This window comes from Diuraphis noxia, unplaced genomic scaffold, assembly GCF_037042655.1.
Source record: "Diuraphis noxia isolate RWA-SAM2 unplaced genomic scaffold, SU_Dnox_SAM2 contig0006, whole genome shotgun sequence".
NCBI lineage: Eukaryota > Metazoa > Arthropoda > Insecta > Hemiptera > Aphididae > Diuraphis > Diuraphis noxia.
Window position 1 is genome coordinate 3098981 of NW_028301716.1, and position 27908 is coordinate 3126888.

Consider the following 27908-nt stretch of genomic DNA (forward strand, 5'->3'; position numbering starts at 1 on the left):
TCGTTAGCACTAAGAACAAGCTTAGTCATAGTTTTCGAATGGACAATATGTTTATTGGATTGAATAAAATTCATTTTTCTATGAGTTTGTTTATCCTCAACAGTTATATGGTTTATAAATGCATTTAATATATCCATGTAATTTTCAAATTTCATGTGATTTTTAATTATATACTTTTTTACACCTTTTGCTTTTTTTTCCTCAACACTATGTACAGTTTTATACGCATATAATTTCGGTCTTAATGAGACAAATTCTTTTAGAATTATTCCTTTCATTTCATCCTTAAAATATCCTGGTTGATTTTTATGTGTCTCACTGAAACAATAATGGTCTTTAGGATAATTAGATGTATCAAAATATGGTAGTAAACTATTTTTTAAATCATCGAAAAAATTTGTTGTTTGGATAGCGTATACCAACGAATCAGTATCTGAATACAAAGAACTAATTTTAGCACCATATTTTTTTTTCATTACATTATAATGAAAGTCATACATAAATGTTTTTGAAACATCTAAAATTGCGAATCCTACATAAATTGCCTTGTCAAATTTAATGATTTCCTTACGCTGATGAATAGCCATAAGATTCTCAGTGTATATAGTTCTGTCTTTAAAATTAGTTTTAACCATTAATTTCCTAGCTTTTTTTGCTGATGAAACAAGTTTTATAGAAGTTCTTGCGCGAACATTTTCCATACATTTACCGAAAACGCTATTGATTAACAACTTCCAAAAATTTTTTTCAAACTCGTTTTTAGCTTCAACTCTCATAGTTGTACACAATTCAATGTATGATGCCATCCATTTGCTTTGTGAAAAGCTAATAGCTCGATGAATTTTCGTCACTTTAATACCGTTTAAAATCGCCTGTTTTAAGTTTTTATAATGTACTATATAGTTTTTTTTTGATGATAATGTAGTAAGCAATTTCTTAGCTTTAGAATTAGGAGGACACTCATTAATGGGTAAAAATGGGAAATCATTATGACTTTTATGTAAATACTTAGGGTACTCGATATCAACTTCTAATATATACCCAACTTCTGAATCATCGGCAATTTTAGTGACATCGATATTGAGATCATTAACCCACTCAAAATCTTTGAAAGGCAATTCTGTTAACATAGATTTACCATACAAATTTACACAGTCAAGATATGTAATCCATGTGATTGGTTCATTCGAATTATAGTCCAGTCCTTCAATATTTGGTATATTTGCTTTAACATATCTTTTAGTTGATTGACAAATGCCCCCCCGGATTGAGTTTTCAAAAAAGAGGAGCATGTTGTAATCCTTTAACCTTTCCAATTTTACCTTAGTGTACTTAAGCATACAATCAAAAGCAAATCCAGGAGCAGTCATGTAATGAGCAGGATCTAATCTGAGAGTAGATAAACATAAGTCTCTAAAATTTTCAAACACGTCAGCCAGTATGGTAACGTCAGTCTTTAAATAAAGATCGCTATACTCACCTAAAGTCTTTATATCGAATGTTCGCCATATATTTTTAGCATGCATATAATCTTTATCGCTTATTTTTTCGTCTGTCAAAGAGTTATAAAATTCAGACTTTGATGGTAAGAAAGTATCATCTAATTTACTCCAACTATCGACATATTCATAAGGGAAGATTCCTTTTTGAGTGACTAGATCTAATGCTTTCATGGAAAAATTTTTAAGAGTTTCTCTAAACCTCAACTTATCTTCAGATAAATTTAATGCAAGTTTACTTAATGATTCGCTCATGAAACGGAATGTATCGACAAATTTAATACTAAATCTATGTGCGATTTCTTTACTAAAGGATATATATTTTTCTGACGAATTAGGAATAACGTGAATATCTTTATCATTACAACCAAGTTCCCGAATTATGAAATGACTATCGTACGATAAATTATGGAAGAAAATTGGTACGAATGAGGGGTTAATTATTTCAAAATTACATTGAAGACAAAGACATTGTCTATATTTACCAGTAAAATGACAGTGATCTCGAACTTTAATTAAATTATTATTTTTAAAATGTCTCGAACATTTTCCACAAAACTTAGTATTTTTAAAATTACTTTCTTCTTCTTTAGTTAATTTATTCATCGGTTTATTTGTTTGATAAATTTTATTAATATTATTTCCAATAACAATCATATTTTCCATAAATTTTTTTGCAGCATTTTCACCTCTATAAATTACCACCTTTCTCGGAATTTTGAACTGTTTTACTAGTTCTTTTGATATAACATCATAGTTAACTTTGACATAAAACCCATAGCTCATAATTTCATGTAAATGTGTAGCATAAGTTTTAGATTTTTCGTAACTATTAAATTCACTAGACTTATTTTTAGGAGTTAAAATACATTCAAAATCTGCATAAATAACAATTGGTATTCTCTGTGTATTTTTATAGTTTTTAAAATAAATAAAATCATCATCCCCCTTTTCAAACATTATTGGTCTCCCTAATTGGTTCTTTCTACAATTATGCTGGTGTTCACTCAACCCTTTCTTACCCCAAAGTTTGCTTTTACATGGCTTTTCACTAAAAGTAGTAAAACATCTTTTACAGATAATTAATCTGGAACAGTTTTTAGTTTTCTGACTTCTAATAAATCTTGAAAAATTTTTTATATAACAATAGTGTGATGTGTTATTATTATTAAACAAAAGTAGATCAAAATGTTTTTTTCTTTCAGTATTACAAATATATAGAGGGAAAATATGTTTTTTATCATTTAAACTATAAATATTAATTGATACATTATTTATACGTTCAAATTTTTTTATCTGACTGATTGGTGTAGGAAAATCTATACATTTAAAATCTAAGCCACTTTTTTTTTCTAACATTTCAAAATATTTCTTATTAAAATAAGTTTTATTTGAACGATTGTCAAACTTTGATAGTATTGAATATTTAAAACATTTAACATCATTATTTTTTACATTTATGACTGCTCTTTTATCTTTGATATATTCAGGAAGATCTAGATACGTTCCTCCTCTGAGAGGATTTACTATATTAATTCTCAATTGTAATGCATCTATTGTTTTAAGTGACCAGCCAGAAGCTTTTGCTAAAAAATCATCTTCTTCACTTAATAATTTATTGAACATCCCATTCAGTAATTTATTAAAATCAGAGGAATTACATGCAAGTGTATTAGAGGTTTTAAATGCTATATCCTGTACTTCTTGTGTGATAATTCGTTCATATACACTATCTACATATAAATTAAATTTTATAGATGTTTGTAGACATGATTCCTTTAACTTTGGAATTATTTTGTCTAAAGTATAGTTAAAAAAAAGTGTGTAGTCTAAAAATTTTAAATTATTCTTAACTATAAAAGTTTTTGAACATTTTTTAAATCTTTCAATTTCAAATATTCCTTCATCAGCATATGTCATTCGCTGACGTTTTGTCACCATTTTTCTTTTCATAATTAAGCTGAAAATAAATTAAATGAAAAAAAAAATATAATAAACAATAATAATATTGTAATCACTTTATTATTTTTTATAGTATAAATCATACAATATTCAGCAAACCTAAGCAACTAGTTTAAAAAAAAAGAAATTAAAAACTTAATTATTATTTAATAAATCATATAGGTATGATAAATGCAATATACAACTTTGTTGGCATCGATAACCTATATGATTAGATTCATCGTAATCACCTTTAATTTCTTTTTTTTTTTTTAATAAATTTTCCCTAGTCGACTTCAGGTTTGTTTTTTTGATTTTAATATTAATATCGTTAATCATTTTTTTAAATTTTTTTTCTTCTCTTTCACCATATTTCTGATTTTCCACCTGTTGTTTCAACACTTCATTAATTTCTGTTTTGATGTATGATGTCATGTTTCTGCAAATTATATAGATATTTGCAAACTATCTGCTAGTAATAAAATATTAAAATAGTAACACACATCATCATTAAATAATAATTGTTTTTATTTTTACAAGCAAAAAAACATAGCTATAAACATTAAATTAAAATCATAATTTCTTAGAAAAGTAAATGTCATGAAATGTTTGACAACGTATCATCATATCCATACTATATCTTTCTCCATAACAGATTTCCATTTTTCTAACATAATCAATATATTTATTATCATATTTATTAAATATTTCTCTTTTTTCTTTTAAAGAAAACAATTTATCTCTTAATTTATTGATTTCAAATTCATTTGATGATGAACATATCCTGATTAAATAAATGTTATGTTTTATTTCTTTAATTTTTTTTATTAATTTCTTTCGTTTCTAATAGTTTTTATTTTTACAAGCAAAAAAACATAGCTATAAACATTAAATTAAAATCATAATTTCTTAGAAAAGTAAATGTCATGAAATGTTTGACAACGTATCATCATATCCATACTATATCTTTCTCCATAACAGATTTCCATTTTTCTAACATAATCAATATATTTATTACCATATTTATTAAATATTTCTCTTTTTTTTTCTTTTAAAGAAAACAATTTATCTCTTAATTTATTGATTTCAAATTCATTTGATGATGAACATATCCTGATTAAATAAATGTTATGTTTTATTTCTTTAATTTTTTTATTAATTTCTTTCGTTTCTAATATATTATTTTTATTATCTTCAATATTCCCTAATCTTAATGATTCCATGGTTTGTAAATTATATTGATATTTATTCATAAGTTCATCTTTGTTTTTTGAATCCATTGTCTGTAATATTATTTCAAATTCATTAATGTTAATACACAGTATGTTAAATCATAGAAACATAGACGGAAAAATCTAATTATAAAATATGTTAAACAACTGTATTGTATATAATATAATTTTTATCTGAATTAAATTAACTTTATAAAAATAAAAAATTAAGTTTAAAAATGTAGGTACACATATTATATATAACTGCGTATTTGTTGTGTACTAAATTTATTTTTCTCCTGTCTAATGTTAAATGAATACATACAATTTGTCATAGATAGATATATTTTTTTATATCTAATAGCAGCCAGTCTTATTGAATACTTATTAGAATTAGAATATTATACTACCTATTTAAATTATTAAAAGTTAACTCAAATTGAGATATTTTTATGTAAATATTGAATATTATACTATAAAGTTTAAAAAATATAGGTACACACATCATATATTACTTAAACCTGTGTATTTGCTGTATAATAAATTTATTTATTTTTCCCTTGAATAATGTTAAATGAATACATAAAATTTAATAAAGATAGATGGAAAAAATGTAATAAAATATATTAACCAACTGTATTGTACACAATTTAATTTTTATCTAAATTAAATGGACTTTATAAAAATATTATCATGAAGTTTAAAAATGTAGGTACACAAATATATATTACTTATAACTGTATACTTGTTATATACTAAATTTATTTTTTCCCTTGAATAATTTAAATGAATACCTACAATTTAATATAGAAAAACTGTAATAATCTAATATATTATTAATCAACTGTATTGTATGTAATTTAATTTTTATCTAAATTAAATGAACTTTATAAAAAGATATAATCATGAAGATTAAAATGTAGGTACACATATTAATATATATTACTTATAACTGTGTATTTGTTGTATACTAAATTTATTTTTTCTCCTGTCTAATGTTAAATGAATACATACAATTTGTTATAGATAACTATATTTTTTATATCTAATAGCAGACAGTCTTATTGAATACTTATTAGAATTAGAATATTATACTACCTATTTCAATTATAAAAACTTAGCTCAAATTGAGATATTTTTATGTAAATATTGAATATTATACTATGATATTCATGAAGTTTAAAAATATAGGTACACACATCATCTATTACTTATACCTGTGTATTTGTTGTATATTAAATTTATTTTTTTCCTTTGAATAATTTTAAATGAATACCTACAATTTAATATAGAAAAAAAATGTAATAAAATATATTAACCAACTGTATTGTAAATAATTTAAATTTTATCTAAATTAAATGAACTTTATAAAAACATAATCATGAAGATTAAAATATAGGAACACATATCATATATTACTATAACTGTGTTCAATGTTAAATGAATACATACAATTCATTATAGATAGACATATTTTTTATATCTAATAGCAGACAGTCTTATTGAATTCTTATTAGAATAAGAATATTATACTACTTATTTCAATTATAAAAACTTAGCTCAAATTGTAATATTTTTATGTAAATATTGAATATTATACTATGATAATATAACATTTTTTTATATTATTGATATCAAATATTATAAAATAATAAATATTGCGTTCGGTGATAATATTAAGCGGTGATAGTGCTAACTGTTCTATGGTGATAGAGACGGTATATATTTTTAAGGTTATGTTCGTTAATAGTAGATTGCTGATGTGTAATAAAATGTAATTACTATCTTATAAATATGATGTTAACATTTTATCATATAATATATAAACATAGATAATATTATCATAAAACTATATTATTATAATGATGATGTGTTTAAATCATTGTTATTCTGTTTCTAGTTTTTTTTAAAAATAGGAGTAAAGATTAAAAGTTTTAATAAAATAATAAAATAGGTACTTACATAGTTAGTGTTGAAGTATTCTAAGTCTGACTGTTGACTGTTTTCTGAGTCTGGCTGACGGTTGCTATTGTTGTTGAAGATGTTTTACGTTTTTGATGGTCTGTTCTGATGTAACTGTTTTGCTGGAGAGTCGAGGATGGTTGCTGTTCTGTAGCTTCTTGGTCTGTTAGAGCTGCTGGTGAACTGATGACTTTATGTTTAAAAATTCGGTGTTTTATACTAGAGTTTAACCCTCTCTTTGAACATTGAGTATTAGGTACCTCTCATAATCCTGAGATGATTGTACATTATATTACTTAATACCATTCTCTTTTGTCCATGTAAGAACATGTTTGTAGTCTTTCATGCAAATTCTTATTACATTATTATATGAGAAGTCTATTTGAATATATACATTCTAATTTATTTTAAATTATATTTGATATTTTAACCAGTTCATATAATGTCTTGTTCATATATAATCATTTTTTTTTTGGAAATGTTTTTTCAGGTCATTGCTATTAACCTTTAACGTTTTTATATCTGAAATCCGGTTCATACTAATTATTTTTTTGATTCTAATAAATGTTAATATTATATACATATATTATACTATTATTGCTTATATTACATATTTGTTGAAAAGTCTTTTGAGATCATTAACGTTGTTATATCAAATCTGATTTTCAAGGCGGGTGATTATTTTAGATCCTGTTTCTTTAATAATTCATATAATGCCACTTGTGTTCATGTAAAACAAGTTTGTAGAAAGGTTTTTCAAGTCATTGCTATTAACATTAGCATTTTACATATATAAATTATTGTGGTAGTGGCTAATATCTGTGTATAAAAGCCAATGTAAAACCATTAACGTTCATCAGTCCTCAACACAGTCTACAACGCAGCTCAAAAATGTCTTATAGAACATCAATTATTTCTTCAGAATCAGAGGTAAGTAAAGTTTTTTTAAAAACCAAATAACAAATTGGAGGTCAGTCGTAACACTACTCAACGTTATGGTTATAATTATTAAGAAACATAAAAAAATAAAATATGTTTCTTTTAGATATCAGTTATAAAACCACTTGTACATTTTTAAATAAAAAAAAAAATATTATTTTTATGATCCATAGAATGAACATTTCAGTGAATCCGTTGACTCTAAAGTTAAACCGTTAGCATCAACATCTAAAACAAAAACCACTTTAAAACGTGGTGTTGAGAAGACGAATGAAAAAAAATCTACAAATAAGAAGCAGATGAAAATGGTTAGTTAAATTATTTTTTATTATAAATAAAATATATATATATATATATAAATTATATTTTTCATTTATAGAATGCATCATACAGAGACAATGTTGGTGATCGTTTAAGATCAGAAGAATATGATGAGGAAGTTTTCAATTCGCTAACTTTTCGACAAGGTGACGGTTTAATTACGATAAAAACTACATTTGAGGAGAAGCCAACAGATTACTGGGTGATAACACATTATAAATGTTCAAATATTGAAAATGTTCCGGTTAAGGATAGGTAAATAATTTATAATTAATTTACTTTTTTTAAACTATTGTTAATCTTTTTCAATAGGTATTTTTATTATCACTTCATTTCATGATTTAAAAAATAATAATTATAGGTGGAAGTTTAGTGAAGCTGGTGTTAAGTTGTATACAAGCGAAAAGTCAAAAGACCAGACATTGAATGTAAGCTTGAATCAGACCATGCAGTCAATATTTGACACGATGCTACAAGACCCAGGACGTCGTACAATCAAAAGTAAAATAATAGGCTAATTATTATATGTTTTTTTAAAAAATGAGTTTTTTATTGAATAAACAATACAATATATTATATAAATATTTGTTTATTTTATACTATTAAATCCTGAAGTATTAAGTCTGACATTGTATTAAAATGGTATTGTAATATTTCATATAGGAATGATGTGTCATCGTTTTGCAGATGAGTGTAATAACTAAAATCATAGTTTTGTATATACTGGTTTGTGAATTCATTTCTCTGACAACTGATAGGTAGACCACGGACGTCGTTTTTTATTAGATCGTAAGCTGTGTTAAATGTAGCTTGGTAACTTGGTAGACGTTTCTGTTTTTCTGCAATGTAGAGATCTACACAATGTTGAAGCTGTTTAAGTCTACATAAATCTATATGTGATAAAGTGATATAATCATCATTGATATGTAAAGTAATTGAACTCTGCTTAACATTAGTTGAATATGTAAAGTTATCAGATATTTTTGTTCGTCTACATCTGGTGTGTAAATTATTAGTAATTGAAATGTAATTAGATTCAGACATGAGTGTAAACCATTGTTCTAAGTTTAAAGTAATTATCTTCTTTGATAATTTACATTCTAATAACACAATAATCGAAATTTGTTTATTAATTAATAAACCGACTGTAACGCTCTTCTTACTATACGGACGAATGTCGAAGGTTGATTTTGATACGATTATAGGTAGAACCATGATGAATAATATTTATAGTAATGTTTCAGACTATCAATATGAAAAAATCTAGTATAATGTAACTGATGGAACATATACTTTGAACTGAGGTTTTTTTTCATCAGTAAACATATTATATACTAAATCTGTTGTAAAAAAAAAATGGTAAAAAAAATGTGAACGTACAGTTCAGTAGATTAGTGTGTAGTGAAGGGAGTAGAGGGAATTATTTATACTTACTTACCTGAAACATGAAATTAACTTATTAAATTAACCTAACGCACTAATCCACTGAACTATACGTCCACGAGATATTAGATTAAAAACTAACACATATAAGTTGTTTATAATATTTTTTTTTTATTTATTACAACATATAATGAAAAGACATGATTTAGCAAACGGTGTCGTATGACCTAGTTTCACAATTACAAATATATTCATTGTTACAATATTTACTTAACACTTTTTGAACAAACTGATTTCCCTTCATTAATAATACATATATACACTTTGGATTATATCTGCAATGTTCAATCCAAACGTCATCTTCTCGTTTCCAATTATGAAGAATAAGTCCACAGCAAAAGCATTCGACGATATCTTCTACTCCTGTATATTTTAACCCACATTCAGCTAGAGCATATTTATTTTGAAAACAATTTAAAGGAAAATGTTCAAAAGATCTTAATCTTGAATAAATTGAAGTATATCCTGGATGGGTTGGAACTGAATTATTTCGTATACGATGAACTAATGATTGAAAATCGCTTGTAAGTTTTGGTAAATTCATTTCTTTAATTAATTGAAATAATAACTTGAAAAACACAACTCGAATACACGACGGATCAGCAGTAACTAAATGTAAAATTATTAACTTGCAACTAAATAGTAGAAATTAAAATATATAAATTTTTAAAAACTAGAACAGTGTAACCAACATGATTAAAAACATAAAAACAATCTCCCTGTAATTTTTATAAAAATTAGCGATATTTGATTGAAAAAATTTTAAAAAACGGGGAAAAATAGTTGATACGGTAAATATTTTTGTGTAAGGCGCAAATAGGTGGACAATCTTGTGTAATCACCGTATTGTGTTACGCGGTAAATCAGAGTGCTCCAAGCGAGAATTTTCCCCTTGAAAAAAAAAAATTACCGTGGAAAAGCTGGCTGTGAACATACAAATATATACTACTCGGTAACATCAAATAAAGTAAAAAAATTGACGTTGAAAAATAAAAAAAATTTGCAAGCTCTAGGTTATCAATTAAAACAAAATGCCTGAAAGTGATATTTTAGATATAAGTTCACGGTACGAGACGGATTCTAAAATAACGAAAATTGAATATCATTCATATACACCGTACACAACATCGTTTAATAATAATGATGAAATATGAATATCAGTACAGCAAACAGATGTTTATCCGTATCTACACGAGAGCTTTATTTTTTTAGAAGGAACAATATCTGAACCTGATAAAGTGAAACTGTGTAATAATGGTTATTCATACCTCTTCGAACAAATACGATTAGAAATAAATGGAATAGAAGTAGATAGCACACGTGTTCTTGGAATCACAAGCTCGCTGAAAGGATACTTATCTGGTACACCAGATAACTATAATTGTTACGAAAATTCTGGCTGGAATTTGAAAAATGGAACACAATTAACAAACGATAAAGGTGAATTCAGTGCTTGCATTCCATTGAAATATTGGTTAGGACTGTTTGAAGATTATAAAAAAATATTAGTAAATTCAAGATTGGAATTAATATTAACTCGAAGTCATACTGATTTAAATGCGTTAAGTCTTAAAAGTGATATAGTTGCTGCTTCAGGTAAAGTTGTATTAAATAAAATAGTCTGGAAGGTTCCGCATATTACTGTTGATGATGAAGAAAGGTTAAAGTTATTGAAACTTGTAGAAAAAGAAAAAAGTTTGTTTATTCCTTTTAGATCTTTTGAAACTTTTGAATATCCTGAACTCGGGACTACTAAAAAAGTAGTATGGAACTTGAAAACCGCTTCAAAATTAGAAAAACCACGATTTATTATAATTGGATTACAAAAAGGTCGTAAAAATACACTAACAAAAGATTGTAGTATATTCGACCATTGTAATCTAACGAACGTTAAAGTATTTCTAAACTCGATTGCATATCCGTATGATAATTTGAATTTAGATTTTTCAAAAAATAATTTTACATTATTATATGATATGTATACATCGTTTCAAGAATCGTATTACGAAAAAAGTATACGGAACCCTATATTGAGTCCATCTACTTTTCTATCGAACGCACCCATTATAGTTATTGATACTTCAAAACAGAATGATTCGGCAACAGCCTCAGCAGTGGATGTTCAATTGGAAATTGAAGCATCGGAATCTCTTACAGGTGTAACTGCTTATTGTTTGTTAATTCATGATCGTATTGTAGAATATGTACCTTTTACTAGAGAAGTAAGAAAACTTGTGTAATTTTATTGAACAAAATAAAAAAAAGTTTATTAAATAATTTGTGTTCTTTACTTGAAATATAATTTTTATAAAAATATTTGATTGAAAAAATTTTAAAAAACGGGGAAAAATAGTTGATACGGTAAATATTTTTGTGTAAGGCGCAAATAGGTGGACAATCTTGTGTAATCACCGTATTGTGTTACGCGGTAAATCAGAGTGCTCCAAGGGAGAATTTTCCCCTTGAAAAAAAAAAATTACCGTGGAAAAGCTGGCTGTGAACATACAAATATATACTACTAAGGTTCAGCTTCTGTTTTATTACTTTTATACGGTTGACGGTGGAGGGGCATGGGACGTTTTCCTTGGTTTTTTTGAAAAACGGGTCCTCGTAGCAATATGTCGACAGTGCAAGGTCGAAAACGACACTCAGATTTTTTAAATAGTTTATAGAAGTGGCCACCGTTTGCCCAAGCTCTTCCCGTCTTTAAAAACCAAAAAAATATGTAATGTTTTTTATTTTACACAACTACGCAACAATACCAAAAGTGTTCTACTCACTTGTCTAAAAATTCAACGAATGGTTCGACACTGGTCCCGAGCAAGTCGGACCAGTGTCCCGCTGGTTGATTTGTTGACGCCAACCAGGTATCAACGTAATATAATATTTTCGACACGTTGGCAATATAATTTTTTAATTTCAGTCTCTGCTATGACTCAGCTGTAGGCTTTTCAAATGGTATGCTATTTGGGGATAGTCCTGTGGCAGCTATTCCTGGTAACCACATTCTTCTAGAGCTTTACGGAACTTCAAATAATGCAGTCTGGTCAACTGATTCGATGTCGCATTGACGACGTATTGCCTCCCCAACATCAGGCAATTGGTAGTATCTAAGCGCCGTTTCTTCTGAGTGTTGAAGGCCCTCGCCACATTTGCACTGGTCGTTTTGTCATGGCCCCTCGAATGGGTTTCAATCATCTTCCGGAAGATACCCGCAGACAAATTCACGCCAAACGATTTGTTTACGTCGTCGTAAAGTTTCGTAAGACGCTTTCCCTGGTTGGTATCAAAGAATTCGGTCGCAGATGTCGACACCCGTTCCCGCAAAACGTAGTATCTGTAGGACATTTAATAAAAGGTTAGCCATCTGTTTACGGAATATTGTCAATAACGAATTACCTGTGAAGCTGGTCCTCGTCTTTCTCATCAAACACCAAGGTGGCTGGCTCCCTATCGCCGGTATTATGTTTTGATACGGTGATAACCGTTTTCGTTCCTTCGTGTTTCCTGGCAATCCACTCTGTGTAATATTTTCGACACGTTGGCAATATAATTTTTTACAGCAGCAGAGTCTCTGCCATGACTCAGCTGTAGGCTTTTCAAATGGTATGCTATTTGGGGATAGTCCTGTGGCAGCTATTCCTGGTAACCACATTCTTCTAGAGCTTTACGGAACTGCTTACATGGCCTAAGGTAAGAAAGTTTTAATAAACGAACTATAACTTCTGACAAACTTTATCAGTCATCCAAATAATACTTACGTTGTAGGAGCCCTCTCTTCTTGCGTATCCAAATGTGGATCTTCAGCGGCCAATGGCACTGCTACTGCTACTGGCTTAACTGGACTTTGTTGGGGGATCAGGTATGCTTTGAAGGGGCTTTCGACTGTGGGTGCCTCGGGAAGGTCCCATTCTCCACCATAAACTTTCATACGTCCCATTATGCAAAGTCTGCAATTACACGAATATCTGTTAGTATGAAGGTCGGATATTATTATCATTATTTTGTACATACTGGAAGGTGATTTTTCTCGTCGGCACATCATCCCAATAGGGGCCTAACTGTTTTTTTTATCAATGTTATTGGCACCAGAGATACCGATCTTCGCGAAGAAAATCCGTAAATTTGTCCTATTCGTTTTAGAGTTTTGCCCACCGGGGCCCTCAAAAAACGACGATGCTTAATGTAAATGTGTCTTGTCGTTTTATTATCGTGCGTTTGGTAATGACATAATGGGCAATACTTGATGAACTGCGAAACAAGATAAGTTAATTTATATTCGTTAATTAGTGCAAACATACTACTTACTCGGTGGCTTATTGCATTAAGGTTTTTTTCGATGATGTTGATCCGATGTCTGCGGGGGGTTTCAACAACTTCATCTTCAATTTGCAACGGACTACTCGCTACATGGAAAACAAACTTTTAATAATCAAACCCCAATAGACTAAGACACAAAAAAATACTCACGATGAATTATTGTTGAAAGTCTTCCAACTGGTGATCTTACAACGATAGCTGAAACAAAAAGTACTTGGTATTTAAAAAAACAGGCCAGGGCTATAATATAAATTCGACAATACCATCTTCCGAACCACCAACTGGAGAATATCTGAGTGGTGACGGTGACCTCGGACGGCTGACCGCAGTCGTTCGCACTAAGCTTTTAAACGGTGTTTCGATAGCTGGAATGGACAACACATGTCGTTAAACGTTTATCTGTTCAATTAATACGTGAGTTTACTTACGATCATCGTCATTGAACTCAAATAATCCGGTGATCCGGGGGGTATTGGTGTGTATATTTCTTCTCTGGGCATGGGAGAGTTAAATCGTATGTGAGAGTTCACCGTGTTCACCATCTCGACGGGTTTGGAATCTTCATCGCAAGACACGTCCTCTCGATTGACGTCCAGATCAAGCTCAAGTGGCAAAATATCCATTACCTTGGCCCTTTTGTAATAAGCAGTCCGGCTATGTATCGATACAATTCGGTGAACGGTTTTTGTTTTTTTACCTTTAAAAACAGTGATAGCTAAGAAGAAAAAAGACAATTAAAATAATTATTTGATAAAGTTTCTAAAAGAGATGTCTATACATTACCTTTAGTCATCGTCGGTTTTTGCGGTGACGGTGAGTTTTCGGGTGACGTAAGCTTAGCAGGCGTAGACAACATATTTGGTGACTGTAACTTTGCCGGTGACGGTGAGTTGTCGCGTGACAATACCTTGGCAGGCGAAGACATAGTAGGTGACTGTGACTTTGCCGGTGACGGTGAGTTGTCGCGTGACAATACCTTGGCAGGCGAAGACATAATTGGTGACTGTGACTTGGACGGTGTCGACGGGAACCTATCGGGTGATGTTAACATAGCAGATGCAGGTAACTTTACGGGTGACTTGGACATGGAGGGTGACGAAGATTCTCCCAAATGTGCAGAATTCACCTCGTACCTTGTTTTTTTGGAAACGCCAACCTGCGTTGCTTTTGTTTTATCCCCCAAATTTTTCAAAGCCACACGCAACGTAGTTCTGGTGACTTTTTTTAACAGGCTAGCCGTGTTGACGGCTACCCCATGTTTCATAACCAGGTCGATTGCTTCTTGGAGCGGTTTATTGTTCGTGGTCCTAACATAGTTCCGGATACCCTGAAAAAATTTAAAGGCGTGCAAAAGTCAACCAAACAAATAAAAACAAATTTGATACTAACTGCATTGACGGATATCCCTTCTTTAATAGCATATTGCCGCAAGGTTGTATAAGAAATGCAGTGAGTACGGGCAGCTTGGCTTAATGAAACATTCCTCGCTTTCAGCTCCATCAAAGCAGCCTCCATTTGTGTAAAAGACATGGTAACTGCAATAAACAAAATTCAACGTTACGGATAGATTGTGAGAGTTGTGAGTGTTGCCGGGTACTCGGCTTAGCGTCCGCGGGAGAAAAAAAAAAGACGAAACGCATTCTGGTGTCGGGTCGAAATATTTTCCTTACGGGAGATCGGCAACGTGCAATGGAGAGTTGCCGGGTACTCGGCTTAACGTCCTCGGGAGAAAAAAAAAAGACGAAACGCATTCTGGTGTCGGGTCGAAATATTTTCCTTACGGGGAGATCGGCGACGTGCAAGGGAGAGTTGCCGGGTACTCGGCTTAGCGTCCCCGGGAGAAAAAAAAAAGACGATAAAAAACGCTTAAATAAAAAACAATAAAAAACGCTTAAAACTACAAAAAAAGCGCTAAATGCCCGAGCGAAAACTAATTGCTTGAGCATAACCGTTGAGCACACGGCCGATGCTAATACGCGCTAAGGCGTGGGTGATGAAAGACAAGTATAAATACGTTAAAAAAATATTAAAAAACCTAATATAATATAACAAGGGATGCTGATCAATAAAAAAACGCTTAAAAAACTAAATAATTAAGTTAAAAGCCCGAGCGTAAATGTGTAATTGGCGATTGGCGTTAACACAAAATAATGCATACGGGTCGTAAAACACTTAAAAAAATATTAAACAACGATTAAAAAAATATTTAAAAACGCTTTATGGCTGAACTGAAAAAAAAAAATCAAAAGAGCTGGAGCAGCGTAACAGAACTTTGTGAGATTTCATGATTTTTAAAGTCACAAAAACCACCCAAGAGCAAAGGGGAACACTTTCCTCGTGACCTGTGAGCCGCACCGCGTGAGACCCGAGGGTCAACCTAAGACTCTCCAAAATGGCTGCATGGCGTAACTTTGCTGGCAGCATAAACGATAATGTCTGGGGATAGGCCTTTAAATGGGCAAAAAGTGGCTCGAAGGTGAAGACGGTCCCGACGACCATTGTAACGAGATTGGTTGTTGTTGTAGTTTGATGGTTCTTTATTTAAATAATTACAATCATACAACCATGCGTTAAAGTTTTTTACAATTTTTTCTTGAAGTTTTATGCTCAACGAGCGTACATTTAAATTATAGTATTCTAAGGGATTTTACAAAACGGGGGGGAAAGACATATATAGGTTTATTGTATTTGACTCACGGTGGTTTTCGTGGTTCGGATGTATAATATTTGATGATGGGGACAGTGACAGTTCTGTCGCGGCTCGACGGCACCACGGCTCGACGGCTTGGCTGTTGGATGATAGGGACGGTAGCGGCTCCTGTATGGCTCGACGGCTCCACGGCTCGACGGCTTGGCTGCTGGATGATAGGGACAGTAGCGGCTTCTGTATGGCTCGACGGCTCCACGGCTCGACGGCTTGGCTGCTGGATGATAGGGACGGTAGCGGCTCCTGTATGGCTCGACGGCTCGACGGCTTGGCTGCTGGATGATAGGGACAGTAGTGGCTTCTGTATGGCTCGACGGCTTGGCTGCTGGATGATAGGGACAGTAGCGGCTCCTGTATGGCTCGACGGCTCCACGGCTCGACGGCTTGGCTGCTGGATGATAGGGACAGTAGCGGCTTCTGTATGGCTCGACGGCTCGACGGCTCGACGGCTTGGCTGCTGGATGATAGGGACAGTAGCGGCTTCTGTATGGCTCGCAGTGTTGAGACTTATCTAGATAAATTTATCTAGATATTTCATCTAGATAATATTTATTTATATTTTATCTTATCTAGATGAAAATGTGGATAGGTATCTAAGGATTATTTAAGATAAAAAAATCGTTATCTTTTTAGTAATTATCTAGATAATATAAGTAAATCGAAAAATCCCAACATTTGTATATGTACATGTATATATTATTATTTTTTTTTTTTTTATTTTAAAGTTGAAAAGTAATAACTGATTATGTATAAAATATAATATTACACTTATTAATTATTTAAAAATATTCATTATTATTATGCATTATGTAAAATTTTAATTTGGAATTTTTATGTTATTAATAAAAAGAGATTTTTGTTTGGAAGAATTATGTTTTGAATTATAATGCTTAAAATTTAAAATGTTTCTTATGCATACATTTTATTTTGTATTGTCATTAAATACAATATAAATGTTTTAAAAATGGTTTATGGAAGTAGTTATTTATTAACAATTTAAACTTCAAAATTGATTAATTTTTATGGTACTATAAGATAGAGTACTTAATTTAATAAGTCTCATTTTTCAACTTTTAATTCATTTTAAAACACAAACTATACTTATATTAATCTTTGAAATTATGTAAGTAAGAATGACAAATGGCCAATGGGTAAACATATATAAAGAAAATTGTGGAATATTGATGGTCATTATTTATGTTATGTTTAAAAAATCTGTATTCTTAATCTTAAGATTTCAATTATTAGTAGATATATTAATTTTCCACGATAAAATATAAATTTAATTGTTGGTTAAATTAAACTATTTTAAACATTTAAATGTTCATCTTTTTTTTTATCTAGATAAATTTTGTTTGTATTTTATCTTATCTGAGATAATTTAAATACATGCTATCTTATCTTAATCTAGATAATATTAGAGCAATAATCTTTTATCTATATCTAGATAATTTTTACTTATCTGGTCTCAACACTGATGGCTCGACGGCTCCACGGCTCGACGGCTTGGCTGCTGGATGATAGGGACGGTAGCGGCTCCTGTATGGCTCGACGGCTCGACGGCTCGACGGCTTGGCTGCTGGATGATAGGGACGATTCGGATTAATCTATTGAACAGCCGTGAATAACGGTCGCTAGTACCGTCCGGTCTGTTCAGATTAGAGAATCAAGAGAGCTTTGCTGCGGATCGCCTCCGTGGATAACGGTCACTAGTACCGTCCGGAGGACGTTCACACTGCTAGGCAGGGAGACTGAGTGATGATACCGTGTTCAGCGACTTATATATCTGCGGTTATGCGCTATCCGGTTTGATGTAGAATATAGTTTTGTTCTTTTGAATAATTTAAAGGTTTTGGTGAGTAGGTGCATATTTAATGCTAATGAATTTGCTAGTAAATAGATTGACGATTTCAATTCTGTCATCGGTTTGGCGCTAAGTTTTATCGTTCCTGATTAATCTTGACTTAAGTTACGGGCGGCAGGTGGTTATGTATGCGCTTCTGACCAGCGCTCTCTATTGACCGTACCGTCAGTGAGCGGCGGCGTGTGTCGATTACACTCCTCGCAAGAGTGTTGTATGTGCGCGTTGTGGAATGGTTGAGTAACGGGCAAACAGAGCGCGCCACCTAAATAGGCGCTCTGTTTGATCCCGTTACATAGTCCCCTTTTTCATTTTTCACAGACATCGAGGTCTTAGATGTCTTGGGAAAAATGAAAACTGTTGTTGATTTTGCGAGAATCAAAGTTGATTGGTTGGGAACTTGTAGTCTTGGGGTTTTATTGTTTGTGTTGTTGCTTCAACATTTTGAGATGTTTGGTCTACTCTTTATACATTTGCCTTTTCAGTTGTGTCATGGATACTCCTCCGAATGCTTTGGTATATTTCTGGGCCACAAATAAATTTTTCTTGATGTTGCTGTATGCCCCTTGATTTGTCTTCAGTAAGGTCTGTACCATATCTTTTACTGGTTCTAGAGCGGAATATTCGTCTTCAGGGTCACTCATATTTTGCTCAGTGAGCGGCGGCGTGTGTCGATTACACTCCTCGCAAGAGTGTTGTATGTGCGCGTTGTGGAATGGTTGAGTAACGGGCAAACAGAGCGCGCCACCTAAATAGGCGCTCTGTTTGATCCCGTTACACCATGAAAAGGTCAGATGACACATATACGAAGACAGTTGGGGAAACGGCGGAGCTGATATATCGACGGCTACAGGGAAAAAGGGCGTAAACGACATTTTCGTAATTTTACAGGAAAGCCAAAATAAAAATACAATACATTTTTCTGTCCTATTCTATCTAAATATCACTTACAAGTATAATTCTTGTATCAATCTATTAATTGATTATGTTTCTAATGTATTTTACTTACAACTATGAAATTTACCGCTAATTACGGTAAAAATTACCTTATAAACGATAATATGGCGCTTACGCCCATTGTTTCTCAACTTACCTGGTCATTGTTGGTTACGCCTGAACTCGTGAACATATGATTTAATATTAATAATTCAATAAAAAGTACTCAAAATAAAATTAAATAACGTATAATTTAATTATCACATTATAAAAAAACAGTACAATATTCCTTTTAATAAAATAAAATATTTCTTTTTATTAAAAAGTATTCAAAATAAAATTAAATAACATGACGTATTTAATTATTACATAAAAAAAAAAACAGTAAAATCTTTCTTAAAATAAAATAAAACATCTCTTTTTAGTAAAAAGTATTCAAAATAAAATTAAATAACGTGACGTATTTAATTATTACATAAAATAAAAACCAGGCAAGTGCGAGTTGGACTCGCGCACCGAGGGTTCCGTACAAACCTGTAGGTATATAAGTAAAAGTTTTTTTTATTTTTATTGCAAAATGAAATTTATAACATAAAAATATGGAAAGCTGGAGGATCATAAATTAATGACAAAGGTATCTTTATCGTTCCAGTAATCCTTCATTTTATATTAACATCTATCATTTATTTTATAATATAACAAGGTGTTTTACTTATTATTACTTATTATTTACTTATTATTATAGGTATAGGCTGGCTAAATAGAATTGGAAGTATCCTTGGATACGATTTCACGGCTGTATTTTTTCAATAAACATCAAATATCGTTTACAGAGAAGGTTTTAATTCCCTCGCAAGTAGTCGCGAGTTTAAAAATATGCGGCTTAAATTGTTATTATTTCTTTCGATTGCGTTGACATAAAAGTTTGATTTTGTTACAGTTTAAAGGTATTATAGACTTAAGTATTTAGTATGAATTTTAATTTAATACCTCATCGCGTTCATGAGATAAGGAGTAGTAACTTTGAAATTTTCAAAATTGTCAAAAATATTTTTCAAAAATATTTTTTTTTTATATGATGAAACTAAAAATTTACGGTTTTCGTAATTTTTCCTATATCTGTACTATAAGACGTGACTTCGTACGAAACTTCAAGATTCTAAGTTCACAGGAAGTACCCTGTAGGTTTTGATTCCCGTGCGAGTTTCGAAAATTTGACAGACGGACGGACGATATGCGGCTTAAATTGTTATTATTTCTTTCGATTGCGTTGACATAAAAGTTTGATTTTGATACAGTTTAAAGGTATTATAGACTTAAGTATTTAATATGAATTTTAATTTAATACCTCAACGCGTTCATGAGATAAGGAGTAGTAACTTGAAATTTTCAAAATTGTCAAAAATATTTTTCAAAAATATTTTTTTTTTATATGATGAAACTAAAAATTTACGGTTTTCGTAATTTTTCCTATATCTGTACTATATGACGTGACTTCGTACGAAATTTCAAGATTCTAAGTTCACGGGAAGTACCCTGTAGGTTTTGATTCCCGTGCGAGTTTCGAAAATTTGCGGAAATTTGCGGCCTAAATGGCTGTATCTTTTGATTGCGTTGGCTTAGAAGGTTGATTTTTCTACAGCTTCCAGGGACAGTAGACCTGAGTATCATATACAAATTTCAGTTTGATACCTCCACGCGTTCCTGAGAAAAACGCTCTTGACAGACGGACGGACGGACGGACAACAAAGTGATGTTATAAGGGTTCCGTTTTTTTCTTTTGAAGTACGGAACCCTAAAAACAGTAAAATCTTCCTTAAAATAAAATAAAACAACTTTTTTTAGTAAAAAGTATTCGAAATAAAATTAAATAACATGACGTATTTAATTATTACATAAAAAAAAAAACAGTAAAATCTTTCTTAAAATAAAATAAAACATCTCTTTTTAGTAAAAAGTATTCGAAATAAAATTAAATAACGTGACGTATTTAATTATTACATAAAAAAACAGTAAAATCTTCCTTAAAATAAAATAAAACAACTTTTTTTAGTAAAAAGTATTCGAAATAAAATTAAATAACATGACGTATTTAATTATTACATAAAAAAAACAGTAAAATCTTCCTTAAAATAAAATAAAACAACTTTTTTAAAAACAAATCGATATAATTATAATAGTAACCAACTAAGTTATAATACTTAATGATGAAATGAGTAAATAAAATTTGATAATTTATCAGTCTTATTTTAAACTGTCAGTTTCATCTTCCTCGTCAGTTTCTTGTAAACAGTCTTGGATTTTTGTACTATTTCTCATTTGCAGATACTCCTCGTGAAACTCATTAGGAATAATTCCAGATGTACACAATTTAATAAGATCATTATATTTTTCTTTCGAGATTGCAATGGTTTCTTTATACAACTTTTTTGCAATGACTTCTGTAGTGGACCGAGATTCTTTCTTGTTCTGACCGCCTTTAAGTTTTAATGTTTTTGGTTCACAATCAGGATTATATGAAAAATATGCATGGATATTTATGGAATGAAAATTATCATCTTCACTATCCAAATTCAAACGTGAAAAAGCAAAGTAACGAACTTTTGAAATTTGAATGATATTACCATCGATATCTTTTAAAACTTTTGGGAGTATATTACTATTATCAGCTTCATATTTCCAATTATAAAAATCTGAATAAGCAAGTTGTTTTACCTCTATAGGCTTAGGATTTATACGTGCTTTTCTAATAAGTGTAGCCCATTCACTTGATGCCCAAACAGTTTTGTCCCTAACAAAACGTTCGATTGATGCATGCACTGAATCTACCGGCATGTAAGTATGACCCGGCAATAGAAAAACGATTTTTATCTCTTTAATGTACGTGAATTGACTTTTGAGTGATTTTGAAATCATAGCTAACATAGCACGATTTTTGTTTTGGCCGGTGCACGAGTCACAATATAAAGCTACGTATTCATATATTTTTTTGATATCTATATCGGTTAAATAGTTGTGTATACATGTCACAATTTCATTACATCCCCTTTTTCCGTTTATTTCTCCCCATAAATAAGCATAAGCATTTTGCGTTCCCGACTCTTAAATGGTTTAGTTATAAGAACTAAACTTCCTACTATAGTACAAATTCATATTTTGACCTGATGGGCTACTCAATACTTTTTGTAAATCAAAACTCGAGCACAAAAAATTCCCTTTACACTTTGAAATCTGTTGATCAAACAAAAACATAGAATTACATTCTTCTTTTTCGTATAAATGAAGTTGATTTTTTGTATCTTCGGATTCATTTAGTTGTCGGCTCATAATAATATTTTCAATTTTACAACACCAAGTACATTTATCCTTTTTAGGGACATGAAAACTGATATTATATTTTTCTTTAAACAGCTGATAGAAAAGTGTTTTTTTTATGATAGTACCGTTACTTTGTTTACAAAAATCAATGTAAAGCTTATATAATCTAGAGCAATTTCCTAACTCTGACGGTAAATATTTTTTAGTCGTTGAGGCTCGGCAATAGTGTGATGGTACCGCTGGGAGCTGCTGTATAAATTTATCAAAATTTGCCATAACATCATCAGACGTTTTATTTTTTGGACGTCTTGAACCACGACCATCTTTTTTCGAAGTTCCTGAAGGGGATCGCTTTGAAAGAGTATAAGTTAAACATTTTTGTGTCATATCCAAAGTTTTTAACAAAAACTGTTGACATACCCGCTTTGGTTCACTATTGCACGATAAATAATATTCTCTAGTTACATTACGGCGACTAGTACCTTCAACTCTTTTCCTTTTAATAGCAATTTCTTTGGTAGATGATAATAAATAATCCCGTTGTCTTTCATAACTACCTAATCCCCAAAAATTGGAAAAAATAATTTGTCTCTCTTCTTCGGTTATTTTATTCATACACTTGTTAGGACATTTTGAATTAGCGCAAGGGTTATTTTGAACTTTCTTACCATTACCATGGACACGGTTGTGTTTTTCCTTTATTTTTTTATTAATAATTTTTGGCTTTTTCAAACCACTTTTTCCTATCTGTGTTAGTTCATCAACAATAACAACATCATTGCATTCTAAATCACAACTTGAAGTTTTTTTATCGGATTCTATAGATGGAATTTTGAAAAGTTCTCGTGAACAACTAGGTTTTTGACAATTAGTTATAATATTATCACTAACATCAGAAACAGTAAATGAAGTATTTTTATTCAACACCACACCTGGTGGTAAGTGGTAACCAATCTGTTGTATCTCTAGTACACTCTGACGGACATAATGTCGGTGACTTATCAGATAATAATGTATTTTTAGCAGTAATATTATTTTTGGTAACGGGAACTTCAGATTTTTTATAAACGTTTAACTCTTTATTTTCAACTGCCATAATATCTTTATAAACTAGACCATTAAAAAAATTAGCACGATCAAAGTTGTCGTTTTGTTTTGATGGAAAGTTATTATCAATAGTGCTAGACGAATTATTTATAGCATTCATCATTTTTTTTATTCTTGAACCCATTTTTAAACTAAATAAACATAATAAAAGGTACAAACAGTTAATTAAACTATAACTATTAACTAATCAATTACTATAATATTTGTACTATTGCTTAACTACTACGGTGACATTTAGACACAGTCGTGGACTGGACAACAAAACTTATCATGTAAGACATTCCTACCTACTAATAATGGGAAACATAATTTTAAAATATTATACCTAGGCGTAAGACAATATAACACACCATAAAGACTGATAGTAAATTTAAAGATGACCATTATGATACTTGTATTATGATACTTGCATTTATGTAATAGTATTTATTACATAAAACTTACTTGAAATCAAGGATCTTGAATGAGTGGAACGTGTAGCAACTGTAAGCAGCTCGCAAATGCGTAATGCGTATCAATTATTATTCGTTATCATAAATTAGCATAAATACCATTATTCTGATGTTAGCAACAAAATGTCGTTTACAACATCATATTAAATTATTTAATAGTCGTTTACGCCTAATAAAAGTCGTTTACGCCTAATAGAAGTCGTTTACACCTAATAAAAGTCGTTTACGCCCGATAACAACTTCACACCTAATATTGAATGGCGGTTACGCTAAATATTTAAACATCGATAGTTATTCGTAAAAAAATCGTATCGATACAATCGTTGGCTCTATCGATAAAGAATCGTGGCGTTTACGCCAAAATTATATTAACTCATTTTCGGCCAAAATGTCGTTTACGCCCTTTTTCCCTGTAACCGTCGATATATATAAGCAATTTTTTCCCAAGAGAGGATAACAGGAACCGCAGCTATGTAAAACAGGATGCTGTCAGTCAAAGGTGGATTGAAGCCAACATACTCTGTAGGCTTCGGCACGTGAGCAAAGGTGGCCAGAATAGAGGCCAGCAGTACGGTTAGGTTAGGTAATACCTGGGCGTCATGTTAGACCCTAGGCGTAGTTATTGGGACCATGTAAAGGAGCTGAAAGAAAAGTCGGTAGGGCTCTATGCTAGGCTCAGAAGGATGACCTCAGCAAACTGGGGTATGGGTCGTCGAGCAGCCAAAATTATTTACGAGGCAGTGTTCCTCCTGCACGTTGGTTACGCGGCGGAAATTTGGTCGGAAGGATGCCAACTTAATAAGAGTGTAAAGGAACTATGCTCCATCCAGAGGGACCCTCTACTGGCGATGACGAGTTGCTACAGGACGGCGTCGACCAACTGCCTCTCGGCCGTAGCTGGTGTTTTCCCGCTCGACCTGGAGGTCAGAAGGATGGCGCTGAAATGTATGCAAAAAAGCAACGTAATAGCGGTGAATGAATACGAACAAAAAGTGTCAGAACTGATAACGGAATGGCAAACTCGATACGATACCACGGACAAAGGTGAATGGACCAAATTTATGATCCCGGACCTGGCCCGGAGATGTACACTCCCGATGGAGCTCGACCATTACACGTCCCAGTTCCTAACAGGACACGGGGATTTCAAAGGGAAGTTACACTCATTCAAACTGGTACAGAGCCCGAACTGCACATGCGGTAACGGTGCCGAGACAGTCCAGCATGTTCTGCTGGCATGCAGAAGGACAGCATACCACAGAAACATATTGATAACGACCATGCGAGAAGAGGGCGCTTCATGGTCGCCTGAAAAGGGAGCATTTCTCCAGTCCAAGAAGACATACGAAGCCCTAAGAATATACAGTAGAAATAGTCTAAAGAACAGGACAGATAGGTAGGACCTATTAAGGTCAGGATGCAGCAGCACCAACCAGTGTAATGCACAGACTCAGGGTGGCCCGGGTGAGCACGCACGGCATAAGTGGCACAAGCGGCTGGCCACGCTCGAGTGCGTCCTGACCAGGAGAGTGCTCACACGTCAAGGGAAGGCGGGGAGTCGGGCTCTGTGGCTGGGGCCTAGGTCAGAATACCGCCACAGTATTCCCTGCTTGTCGTAAAAGCTGACTAAAAGGGACTGGCCGATCGGGGCCGACGCCTGGGGCGTGGACGCACCGAAACCTTCGGGGACTAGGGCGTCGTGAGGTTCTGGCCGTGACCTCGAGAAGAGCGAGCCGCTCTCTTCGGAAAGGCCTCAGGGAAGCGTAGCAAACACTTAAGGCTACCGAGCCTCATACTCGGGGGTCGCGGCCATCGCGTCGGCAGCGAGCGCTGCCCGTTGAGGGCCTACCGTTAGCCCGCGGTACACGGCACAAATCTCGGGAGGACCACAGCTGAGGCACAACGCCGACGAAGCTCGGCCCACCCATCTCACCATTGATGTGCTTTCCTAACGGGAGCGAGAATGGTACTTCGGGATGTGGGGGAGCCCCGCGGCGTTGAGCGATTGACGCCGTGCCCTCACACGGCGTTCGCGTGGCGGCTACGGTCGTTGCGCGGTCGACGGCGGTTTGGTTTCGGAGTGGTTGTAGCGGGAGCTACTATGTGGTTAAAAGACCGACGCTTGGTCTAGGGGAAGGCTGCCGAGTGAGTATTCTCCTTAGCGCCCACCCAGCTTACCGGTGGAGCTATATGCACCGGAGGTTGCCCGTGACCAAAAACGGGAAGCGATGAGGATAGCTCGCGACTCGACCAGGGTGGCGAAGGGCACGTGCACGCCTCAGCTAATGGTACGGGCGCACTCTCTCCCGACTTCGGTGGGAACGGGTTTGCGCCCGGTGCTCGTGCTAGTTTATACTTAATACTTTATAGTAGTTGGTAGCAGGGTTGGGCAGTATCAAAGATACATGTATCAAAGATAAAATTGTATCTTGTATCTTGTATTTTAAAGTATCACGTATCATGTATAATGATACATTTTATACCAGTCTCTTGTATCTTTTTTGCCAAAAGATTGTGAGATTTCATGATTTTTTAAGTCACAAAAACCACCCACGAGCAAAGGGGAACACTTTCCTCGTGACCTGTGAGCCGCACCGCAGTGGCGAATGAACGGCAAAGATTTATTTAGAAGGGGGAAAACAAACAAAAAAATTTATATTAATAAAATAATAGGCGTAAAGTCTTAGGATAACTATGGGGATATATTTTACATGGTTGTAATAAATAAAATATAATATAATGCACATGGCAAAATGCACAAAATACAGGGAAAAGTATATAATATAATGCACATGGCAAAATGCACAAAATACAAGGAAAGATATATAATTTAATGCACATGGCAAAATGCACAAAATACAGGGATAAGTATATAATATAATGCTATGGCTCCGACAAGCGGTTACCGGCACGGAATAGTCATCATACGTCGGTATGACACATTATACTATTACATGTGTTAAAGGAAAATACCCACGGCTCCGCATGACGGTTACCGGGGCACCTATGAGGAAAAATGGAGCATAAAAACGTTGTAGTGATACATAATCAAAATGAAAAAAGAAAAGAAAAAGTTGTGATACATAATCAAAATGAAAAGTGGGGAATATTGGGGGAAATAGTTTGGTACATTACACAAATGAAGATGACTTGAGTTGTGGCTGGATGACGAAAGTGTAGATAACGGACGGCTGGGATAGGCTGGCCAGTTGGCCGTCGACCCCCAAGACACGTGGTCGACATGGCCCATCGGCGTCGGTCACATCGGGCCCGACGTCGTCGCTTAGCCCATCATTTCGTACATTACGAGTATGGATGACAATACGAAAAACTATAAGTTGACTATTGATCACGAGGTTGATCGGACCGCAGAATGAGTGGGCTGGTGGTGTTCGTTACGTCTTGACGGGAATACGTTGGTTTAAAGAAAAAAGTGAAGATGGCTGGCGAACGGTGTCCGTTCGCTGGCCGTTGTTGTCGCAATTGATGTCGTAGTAGGGAAGGCCAGGGTAGGCGTATTGCGGGATTTTACAATAATATGGGTAATTAAAATAATTGCACTGCGGCGATCGCACCGACGGACGCGACAGAGGCGCCGACGGCAGCCGATGACGACATGTTACGGTGACGACGGTGAACACTGTTGCAGGCGGGGAGGTCGGGGATCAGTTATTGCATAACATATTGTTAATCGCGGGCGCGCTATTATATTAATGGGACGGTCACTGGCCGACAGGTATGCTGATATCCTAGGTATTGGGTATACCCTGTGGTTTAATAATAATAATAAGGCCTGAAATTCTGTGACGTTACAACGGGAGGCTTTCATTTGGGCGAATGACCCAAATAACATGTCGTTTGGGCGAATTTATACATATCATTTGGGCGAAA

At 33.0% G+C, this 27908-nt stretch overlaps 2 protein-coding genes and 1 pseudogene across 2 annotated transcripts; 1 reads left to right on the plus strand and 2 right to left on the minus strand.

Moving 5' to 3' along the window:
- Window positions 1-1991: 1991 nt before the first annotated feature.
- Window positions 1992-6743, minus strand: LOC149054611 (uncharacterized; annotated as a pseudogene).
- A 344-nt stretch (window positions 6744-7087) lies between these two features.
- On the plus strand, window positions 7088-8455 carry LOC149054612 (uncharacterized). Its single transcript, XM_089230004.1, has 4 exons — window positions 7088-7543; window positions 7726-7860; window positions 7932-8128; window positions 8235-8455. Exons 1-4 carry the CDS (start codon window positions 7505-7507, stop codon window positions 8389-8391), a joined length of 528 nt encoding a protein of 175 aa, XP_089086130.1. The 5' UTR covers window positions 7088-7504; the 3' UTR covers window positions 8392-8455.
- A 5440-nt stretch (window positions 8456-13895) lies between these two features.
- On the minus strand, window positions 13896-14653 carry LOC149054613 (uncharacterized). Its single transcript, XM_089229951.1, has 3 exons — window positions 14420-14653; window positions 14065-14351; window positions 13896-14001 (listed from the first exon to the last, which is right to left on the minus strand). The coding sequence occupies exons 1-3, from the start codon at window positions 14628-14630 to the stop codon at window positions 13975-13977; spliced, it is 525 nt and encodes a 174-aa protein (XP_089086077.1). The 5' UTR covers window positions 14631-14653; the 3' UTR covers window positions 13896-13974.
- Between the last annotated feature and the right edge of the window lie 13255 nt (window positions 14654-27908).